The sequence below is a fragment of the Periplaneta americana genome, chromosome 6, assembly GCF_040183065.1.
Source record: "Periplaneta americana isolate PAMFEO1 chromosome 6, P.americana_PAMFEO1_priV1, whole genome shotgun sequence".
In the NCBI taxonomy this organism is placed as follows: domain Eukaryota; kingdom Metazoa; phylum Arthropoda; class Insecta; order Blattodea; family Blattidae; genus Periplaneta; species Periplaneta americana.
The window spans coordinates 176368652-176379454 of NC_091122.1; the positions used below are offsets into that span (position 1 = coordinate 176368652).

The 10803-nt window shown below is 41.5% G+C and overlaps 2 protein-coding genes across 2 annotated transcripts in view; both read left to right on the forward strand.

The window, feature by feature from the left end:
• Positions 1-10803, forward strand: part of LOC138702070 (probetacellulin-like) — an 860296-nt gene that overhangs the window by 168362 nt on the left and 681131 nt on the right. The gene's annotated exons all lie outside the window — the stretch shown is intronic.
• LOC138702069 (myosin-4-like) lies at positions 369-3656 on the forward strand. Its single transcript, XM_069829603.1, has 2 exons — positions 369-1067; positions 1146-3656. Exons 1-2 carry the CDS (start codon positions 794-796, stop codon positions 3185-3187), a joined length of 2316 nt encoding a protein of 771 aa, XP_069685704.1. The 5' UTR covers positions 369-793; the 3' UTR covers positions 3188-3656.

The window sequence follows — 10803 nt, forward strand, 5'->3', positions numbered from 1 at the left end:
TACATACTCTAGGGTTTACCAAGTGAATACGACAATAAACTTATAGTTTTGGAATTTACACTGCCTTTTATATAAGTAGCCGGCTTGGGATTATTCCCGACATCAACCTACACCACAACCGTACCTCGGCTACCCTGAGTGAATCTCACGCAACATCGAGACGCACCCACCCTCAAATGGCGCCCAACGTGTGGTCACAATAACCACTCACCCTCAAATGGCGTCCAACGTGGGAACTCGATAACGACAACCACCCACAAATGGCGCCCAACGTGGGGCTTCAACAACGACACCACCCACAAATGGCGCTTTCCAACGTGGGGCTCGAAAGACAGCTGTTCCAGTGACTGGCCCCGGGTGCGAACACAGCACCAAACCACGAGGAGGACCGGACGGAGCAGTTCAGCCCTGCATAGCCGAGGAACGACGCTGGAAGGCGGGAACAGAACCAAGCCATCGCGACATCACGACAACACTAGAGAAGACAACACGGGGACCACCAGAGAAGGCGACTCGGAGAGGCTGTGGCAAGTATGAATAGAAGACGTATAAATGTGTATATATGTATATGATATTTTGGGGGAATAATTATAAAGTGTATATGTTTCAATTTCTGGTGTGATATTTTGGGTGTATATATATATGTATTTTTTTTTTGTGTGTGATATTTTGGGGGAAAGAGTGAAATAAATGTATTGCGTAATTTGTTGGAAGTGAGTCGAGTGCAAATACAGGCCTAGTTAGATTATTATTGGGAAAGCAAGCGTCGGATAGATGACAGAGTAGCATATAGATGATACTACGTAGCCATAGGAGTAAGGTAGTTAGGAAAATACGAGAAAGACGAGGAAATAGAAACAAGGGAACCATGGAGCAAAGGAAGGACGAGGAAATTATGGAAATTAGGGAGGAGGTCGAGAATAACGCAGGACAAGAAATAGAGGGAGAGCGAACGGTGGAAAAGCAACAGAGTAGAGACAGTGGCAAAGGGGAAATGACGCTAGAACAGTTATGGGAGCAGATGAGACAATTCATGGAAAATAAATTAGACAACAATTCAAGGGAAAGTAGAGAACAAATAAAACAAATGGAAACTAAATTAGAGAATAACTCAAGGGAAAGTAGAGAGCAGATTCTGAGGGAAGGTAGAGAACAAATAAAACAAATGGAAACTAAATTAGAAAATAACTCGAGGGAAAGTAAAGAACAAATAAAGCAAATGGAAAATAAATTAGACAACAATTCAAGGGAAAGTAGAGAACAAATGAAACAAATGGAAACTAAATTAGAGAATAACTCGAGGGAAAGTAGAGAGCAGATTCTGAGGGAAAGTAGAGAACAAATAAAACAAATGGAAAATAGATTGGGGGAAAGTTCGAGAGAGATTAGAGATCATATTGCAAAATTAGCGGAAAGAGGAAACAAGATGGAGGACAAAATAGAGAAGCTAGAGGGAAAATTAACCGAGAATGGGATCGGAATGGAGAACCAATTGAAGATAGCTATGGATAGGATGTCAGAAAGTATGAAGGATTTAGAAGTTAGGGTTAGAGATAGCGCTACGAGAGAGAATAGCGATCTAAAATCAGCTGTCGAGGAAGCGATAGTGGAGAAGGTTCGAGAAATTCAGAATTCGGTAGAAGAGAAAATAGGTGAGATGGATCAGGAAGTGGACGGTCTCAAGCGAGCCATAAAGAATAAAGAAAGGGCGGATAACGAATGTTTGGAAGAATTAAGAAGTAAATTAAACTCAATAAACGACGTACTAAATGGGGGTAGTCCCGCAAATTTAAGCGGACATAGCAGCTCAGACCGTGCAGTTTCTAGACAAGAGGGCACAAGTGAGAGCCCGGCATCAGGTAGCAACATAAATGTAAGACATGTTAACAATAGTGTTGGTGAGGAATGTCAGACCTCACGGGATGATGTGCGTAGTGAGTTGATAAATGTAAACGACAAGGCATATTTAGGCCGTCCCCAGTACCCCACTCACATTTTGAATGAGATTGGTTACCCTATTTTTGATGAGGTTGAATTTTCAAACCCACATAACTACATAAGTGAGCTAGAAACGTACTTTAGAGTAAGAGGGGTGCCGGATGACTTAAAAATGGCTGTCGTACGAAAGAGCCTAAAGAGCCGACCACTCAACTGGGCGCTAGTGGCCCTAGGGGATAATGTCACTTATGAGGAATTCAGAGAAAAATTTTCGGAGAGATACTGGGGACAAAGACAACAACAAAGAATTAGGAAGGAAATTAATCAGAGCAGGTTTGACGCGGGAAGAGGCGTCTCTATGATAGATTATTTTCTTGAAATTGTTAAGAAAGGGAAAAGCCTCAATCCGCCAATACCGGATTCAGAGCTGATCCAAACTGTGATTTCGCAGTATCCCGAGAACATAAGATATAATCTGATCGTAGCAGGGCCCCGAGACTTCGGGGAAACAATAGATTTATTGACTGCGCTGGATGGTTCGGACGCCACGCACTATGAATGTAGTGGACAGGCAGATTATGAACATGGCAAAGGAAAGGGTTCAAGCCCCACCGACCAGAAAGCGGGGAAGGGGGCAAGTACGGCCTTTTCATCCCCAAGGACAGGAGCCCAAAATCAGAGTAACTGGGGTGGTGACAGGAGCCCCAACAATGCACATAGTCGGTACCATAATGGCCATAACGGAGGGAAAAGTCCCAACAGGGAGAGAAGGATTGACCCGCCCTTTGGGGGTCCTTACAATAATAGTAGGAATAACCAGAGTAGTCATAACAGGATGAGAAACGATAGAGGAGGTGTTGGTCCCGTGCGTAGGGTTAACCACATAAGATGGTACACGGGAAGACAAGAAAATGGAAATAATAGGCTTAGAACCCAACCACACTGGCTTAGGAACAGAAATTACAGACAGGGATTCTGGCAGCCTAATTTTAGCAGGGGACCGCAAAATCGAGGTGATTGGAGGAGACAGGAGCAGGAGAGAGATAGGCGAGACGTCCTACAAGAAATGGCCTCACAAGGGTGCCATAGGCCACCTACACAGTGTAACGTGGGACAAAGTAGGAATAGAGACATGAACGGACGTCAGCAAAGTCCGGTGAGAATGAGTATGGGCCGGGAGCCTATAAATAGTAGAAATAGAGACGAGATAGCAGTGGAACCGACTGCATCGCACTCGGGAAACTGCTAGACAGAAGTCTCAAGGGTTCGGAGATTTCTGTAGCTAAGTGCAGTAAGCCACTGTCAAAAGAATCCACCAACGCGGTAAGCGTGAAGAGACAGAGCGAGATTACTAACCCAGAGTTAGAAAATAATGGGACTTATGTATTGCCTTATATAGATGCTAAAATATTTGGGATTAAGTGTTGTGTGTTGTTGGACTCGGGCTCCACAAATAATGTATGCAGCTTGGAATTTTTTCAAAAGGTTAGGGATTCAGGAATAAAACTGCAAACGTTACCCATATGTTCACTGTACTGTGCAGGCGCCCTAAGCAAGAAGAAGGAAAAGGTAAAATATCAAGTGTGGTTCGAGTTAGAGTGCGGAGACGTGAAATTAAATGCTATTTTTCTTGTGATACAAAGGTTGACTACCGACATCATTATTGGAGTAGAAAGCTTCTATGAATGGCACGCGCTATTAGATTTCAGGGAAAACAGACTAGGCGTTACGGCAGGTAACGACAGTGTAGGCCATGTCCCATTCATTAGCAATAACGCTCGAGCTGAGGTAGATGAAAGAACCGCAGGAGAGATTGAATTACAGGAAGAGTTATTTTTTGTAGAGCACCTCAAAATTTGTAAGAATGTAATTATAGAGGTTAATCCGTGGGAAGGTAACGAGGTAACTAGGGGAGTGTGTCAAGTAGACTGCGGAGAATGCGAGTTGTGTATCGACGAATTAGTCCAGGCGAGACAAATAGGACGTAATCTCATTAGCGGTAGGGCCAGATATTGTAATGAGATTTCGCCGGGCGATCTTAGGCAGGTAGACGCGTATAACAATAGGAAAACAGATACTTTCGAAATAGTGAGAGATAAAGTTAACCAGGCACACGGCCTGAGTGAGAGTGAAAGAAAACGCTTAATGGATGTTGTAGGTAGCCATTTAAATGTCTTTTCAGACGCGCCGGGTCTGTGTAGAGTGTATACACACAAAATTAAGGTGGTAGGAATGTAGGAATTTCGGCATAAATGTAGACCCATCCCCCTCTCTTTAAGGGATCAGGCAGACGAAGTCATAAATGATATGTTAAAAGACGGAGTTATAGAAGTATCAGACTCGCCCTACGTAAATGCATTGTGCTGGGTTAGGAAGCCCAACGGAAGCTTAAGAGTAACGATCGATGCCCGACACGTTAACTCGTTTTCAGTTAAAGATAATTTCAGGACGGAGTCAGTGGACACTTTGTTAGGCCGTATCAGTGACTGTTCTATATTCACTAGTTTAGACTTGACCAGTTCGTATTGGCAGATTCCGCTGGACGAGGACTCGAGAAAATTCACAGCGTTCCTACATAACGGGAAAGTTTATCAATATACCCGATGCCCATTCGGCATCGCGAGTTCTGGATCTGCGCTACTAAGAGCACTTGACATAATTTTTGGTGATTCGACGAAAGGTTTTCTGGCACAGTACATTGACGATTTTCTTATATATGGCAATAATGTGGATAGGCATATTAGGGATATTGATTTTGTACTTACTAAATTGAGAGAGGCTGGTATGACAGTCAAGCTGGGGAAAACAGCCTTTTTTAAAGTTGAGACAGTTTTCCTGGGTTACGTAATTTCGTCTGACGGAATTAGACCGGACCAAGAGAGAATTCAGAGCATTTCGAGGATCCCGCCGCCGCGGAACCGGAAACAGGTTCGTAGGTATCTAGGTATCCTACAATACCAGAATCGGTTTCTCGTCAATTATGCTAAGCATGTAGCCCCACTCAGAGCATTGTTGAAGAAGGATACACCCTTCAGGTGGGGGTCGGCAGAGCAGGAAGCATTCGATCGAACGAAACTGCTTTTTGCCGACTCAATTCTGTTGGAAAGGCCTAACGACAGCCTACCTTTTCAGATTTATACGGATGCGTCTTCATATGGATATGGAGCAATTCTATGTCAGACAGATGAAGATAATAAGCGACATGTGATTGCCACAGCTTCTAGGGGACTGTCGCGTACCGAAAGCAACGCATCAATCACGGAACTAGAGATTTCTGCTGTGTACTTCGCACTACAGAAGTTCCGTCAGTATATCTTTAATAGGCAGATAATCATATTTACTGACCATGTAAGCCTAGCGTTTCTGAGTAGATGCAAATTGACGAACTCTAGAATATCTAGATATGTGCACGAAATTTTGGCTCATGATGTGACGATCAGACATATTCCGGGGGCAGACAATATCTTTGGTGATTGTCTCTCTCGTTTGAATTCCAAATCGGGGCTACCGGAAACTATCACCGCCCCCGCGTACGAAATTGCCGTGATGAAAATTGATTCCACGAGGAATGGAGCTCTGACGGGAAAATTTCGGAAAATTGCAGATTTGCAGCAGGAGGATTCCACGATAAGGGCCTTAATGGACAAAGCTAGAGAAATCTCACAGGTGAAAGACGAAGTGTATGGATTGCGCTCTGGTATCTTGTATAAATTGCATGGTAGGGATATCCAGAAGTGGAAGATATACATACCTGCGAGTATGGAGAATGAACTTATAAACAACTTTCACATATCTATGTGTCACTCTGGGAGTGATAGGATCATTTTAACTATGTCAGAATCATTTTATATTAAGCAACTGTCAAAGAAGGTTAGAAGGGTAATATCTCGTTGCGAGGTCTGCCAGAGGGCGAAACCTCTAAATGTAAGGTATGCCAATGTACCACAGGTCATTATCAGGGGTAAAAAGAATGAACTTGTAGCAGTGGACGAACACGGTCCAATGCCCACATCGTCCTTCGGACACAGGTACATATTTGTTACGTACGATGTCTTCACAAAATTTGTAAAGATTTACCCTTTAAGAAATATCTCTAGTAAATTGTGTGCTGACAAGCTGGTTAGAGATTACATACCGACTTACGGTCCGGTAACGGCGGTGCTCAGTGACAATGTGTCGGTACATAAATCGAAAGTGTTTTGCAAAAGGCTGGAAGATGCGGGCGTGAAACTATACAATTGCTCCGCATACTTTCCCAGCGGTAATCCCTGCGAAAGAGCGCTTAGGGATATATCATTGTACCTCCGTATTCTGTGTCACCGAAACCATAAGGACTGGTTTAGGCAATGTGAGGTGATTGAGAGAGTCATGAACCACTCTATCAATCCAACGACCGGAATAGCTCCGATCAAACTTATGTTAGGGATCGATCCCGATCCCATGATAAAGAGTTTGCCGCAGGCAATGCAGGAGGGTGAGCCTCCTAGTGCGGAACTACTATGTAAACTAGCTTTCGACCGAATCAGGAAAAAGGCTGAGTATAGACTCGGTAAAGTTAAAAGATTTCGCCACAAATGGGAGCCCTCACCCGGCGATTTGGTATTGCTCAGGGACGTGAAGTTATCTTCCGCCCTTAGAGGACGTTACTCACGCATGGAGCTACTGTACAAGGGGCCCTACGAAATTAAAAGTAAATACGGAGACCATACTTTCGAATTGGTAGAAAGGGGAAAAAGTAAACCTGTTGGAAGGTACCACAAGCAACTCTTGCGGCCTTTCAAACAGGAGAGGTAAGGAGGCAGGAATGAGAAAGAGTAAGGATAGTTAGTATCACGCGTACAGCTAGGTGAACCTGTACAGGGCGGCTGATACAACCAAGCACGCAGAGTGTGTAATTGATCAATTAATAAATAAATGTAAATATGTGAATGAATGGTATTGTACATATGTAAATGTGGATATAAATTGTACATTGTTGTGCTTATTGTGTGAGAGTTGTGTACATAGAAAGGCTTGTGAAGATATATGTAATATTTATTGTAATTGTTTGTAGTGACATTGTAATCTCACTGTATTGTAAATAATGTGTTACCGGCTGATCGCGTGGGGGAAGTATGAGGCTAGTTATAGGCAGAAAGCGGGGACATCTCATAACATTGGAAACTCTTTCGGGAATTTCCAATGGTTATGTAGATGGGCATTTGAAGCAGTAATTAGGAGAGGGAGAGACCGATTTATTAGCGAAGTGATATCTCCATATTTCTATTACATGTATTCGCGGGGATGTTCTGGCGACTTCGTTAGAATTAGCTTCCTCACACAGGTGTTTCGTCACTTGTCAGCATCGGATAGATTTAGGGCCACCTTGAGCGGGGTTTCGTATAGAGACTCGATGAAGCATAAAACCCTAAAGTTAGACTGGACCCGTGGGAAAGATACTGCCAAGCTTGGGTTTTCCAAAGAACGGGTATTCTTGTGAGATATACAAACTAATTAGATGTTATGGGAAATCCAAAGTCTAAATTTAGAGATGACATATTTCGCGCCCAATAAGAAGAGATCTTGGTCCAGCTTATGAGGTCACTTTGGACCAATAGGGAATAGATTTTAGGCCAGTTAGTGACGTAGTTTTTAACCAATAGAATAGTTAGTTTTAGCGTAGGATAGGTTTTTATAAATAAGGGTGACGGGGAGCGGAGATAACGACTACTATTCCGCTTCGGAGCGGAGATCAGCAAAAACAACTTCACATCGTGTCGGCGGCCCTACATACAGGGCACAATAACTACTTCGTTTGGTGTCGACAGGACTACTATTTCGCTTCGTGTCGTAGTGTACGGGACAGAGTATTGAATTTATAGTATCGGATAGAGCTTATTCAGAGCTGCAACTGAGTCGATACAGAATTGCGACCAACGATTGAATTATAAGTCAGCCGGAAATACATACTCTAGGGTTTACCAAGTGAATACGACAATAAACTTATAGTTTTGGAATTTACACTGCCTTTTATATAAGTAGCCGGCTTGGGATTATTCCCGACATCAACCTACACCACAACCGTACCTCGGCTACCCTGAGTGAATCTCACGCAACATCGAGACGCACCCACCCTCAAATGGCGCCCAACGTGTGGTCACAATAACCACTCACCCTCAAATGGCGTCCAACGTGGGAACTCGATAACGACAACCACCCACAAATGGCGCCCAACGTGGGGCTTCAACAACGACACCACCCACAAAAACAACGACACCACCCACAACATTCAATAACACTTCATGAAATTAATACTAAAACTTTGTGTTGTACTAGTAGACTATATTGTAAATCTCATCTGTATATATTTCATCTAGACTGTGACTATAAATTAAGACTTTATAATAATATTAAGTTTTTTGACTTGTTCCATATTCTAGCTGTAAAGCAATGTATGAATACCATGGAATGTTAATAAATACAATACAATACAATCATCATCATCATCATCATCATCATCAAAATTGAATGCTGGTATCTCCATCGTTTCTTCGACCGCCCAAGATGTCTGTTCCCAAAGGGTCTCTAACGAAATAATCACTAGGGTAGTCTGTGGTTGGACACCCCGTGATAAGTGCTGGTATTAATTGTTCTGGTAAATTCTGATGATTTCAGTAATGACTGTAAAATAATTAAAATATCTTACGCAGTTTGTTTCGTCACTGTTTTTTTAATTGGTTATCGGACATAAGATCGATGTCAAAAAGGTTTCCTATTTTAAAATGTCCAATATTTAGTAACGTCCACGTATAATAAATATTCAACTCCCAAAACGTTGACGTTCAGTAATGTCCATTATTAATATTGTCCTCACTGTAAAAAAAGCCCACTTAAATGAAATGTATCCTTTGAAAAAGTGGAAAAATTCAAGTACCTTTTAGTAACAGTAACAAATACAAACGAAACTCGGGGGGGGGGGGGAAATTAAACGCAGAATAAATATACGAAATGCATGTTTTTATTCGATTGAAAAGCTTTTATCATCCAGTCTTCTTCAAAAATATGAAAGTTAGAATTTGTAAAACAGTTATATTACCCGTTGTTCTGTATGGTTGTGAAACTTGGACTGTGACTTTGAGGGAAGAACAGAGATTAAGAGTGTTTGAGAATAAGGTGCTTAGGAAAATATTTGGGGCTAAGAGGGATGAAGTTACAGGAGAATTGAGAAAGTTACACAACACAACTGCACGCATTGTATTCTTCACCTGACATAATTAGGAACATTAAATCCAGACGTTTGAGATGGGCAGGGTATGTAACACATATGGGCGAATCCAGAAATGCATATAGAGTGTTAGTTGGGAGGCCGGAGGGAAAAAGACTTTTAGGGAGGCCGAGACGTAGAGGGAAGATAATATTAAAATGGATTTGAGGAAGATGGGATATGATGGTAGAGACTGAATTAATCTTGCTCAGGATAGGGACCGATGGCGGGCTTATGTGAGGGCGGCAAATAACCTCCGGGTTCCTTAACAATCATTTGTAAGTAAGCTTTAAATCTATAAATTAGTCCATCATGATTATGCTGCTTATCACTATATTGAGCCAATGTCTTAATCTTAATGTAACTTGTACAGTTTTTCTGAAGGAGAAAAAAACACAACGTGTGTATTTCTCAACTATGATGATGATGATGATGATGATGATGGTAGTGGTGGTAACATAATAAAATCATATTATATTGTTGTGGGTGTTGTGTTTCTGTCGTAATTGTTGAACCTTGAATTTGGTTCTGTGCCTGACCAATTTAGAATTTAATATCCTTAAGAGACGGTCGCAAAAAGTCATGCGAGGGAGGTATGAAACTGGACCTAGGGACAAACCAAGAGTTTTAAGACAAGTTCAGAAAAAAGTGGCCGTTCTCTCCGTCTGTCCTACCGTCTACACATTATTGGATAAATTGGATCTATTTAGCACCACCGTCTTGCCAATCAGGCGACATTCCAATGTTATAATTTACTCTTGGCCTGAATTTTGTGAAGCGTGTGAAAGATTGTTCCGTAATGAACACGCAGAATGTAATTCAAATGAGTGCAGAGGCTGTAGCGCTAAAGGCCAAGGCACAGCATTAACCCTGCGAGAGGCTCCTTCTGTGATCTCCTGTGTTGCTTTTGCTAGTGCTTTCCATGTGCATTTAACTACATTTTTACAGAGAAGATCTTAGTAATTCATCATTCACTTTTAAACTATCTTTTATTAAATACTAGCCGTACCCGTGCGCTCCGCTGCACCCGTTAGAAATAAATATAAAGTAATTACATAATTAAAATAGGACATTTGATCCAGGGAACATTCGTGTTTGATAGAAGGATAAATCGTTTATTATGTTACTTAATTTAAATTGTATTTAAAAAATTAAAATGCGATCATTTTGATCCAGAGACCACTCATTTGGTCATAAAAATTATTTTAGGAAATGCAGGAAACGAATGCCTATCAAGTTTTCTGTGCATAAGAAGCTATTTTAATCTTATCTGTCTTCGATTCACTCAGAGAAGTTACTGTAATAACATTATAGCATTATGTCCATCTAGAGAAACTACACTTTCCAATGGTGAATTAATAATTAATTATACAAATCGGTTAATTTAGCTTCCAATATTACTTCATACAAACACAGAAACATTCTCTGTAGGCTACCGTATGTTTCATAGGTTTCAATTGTTGTTGTCCAAGGCCCCATATAGACTAAGTCATTCGTTTTTATTTCATTACACCGCCTTAGATGGCGTTATTATTGTAATTTTGAAACTCATTTATCTCATTAAATATCAGTCGTATCTAAATTTTGCATGGAATAAAACTTATCGGAAATTATTTTTAAAG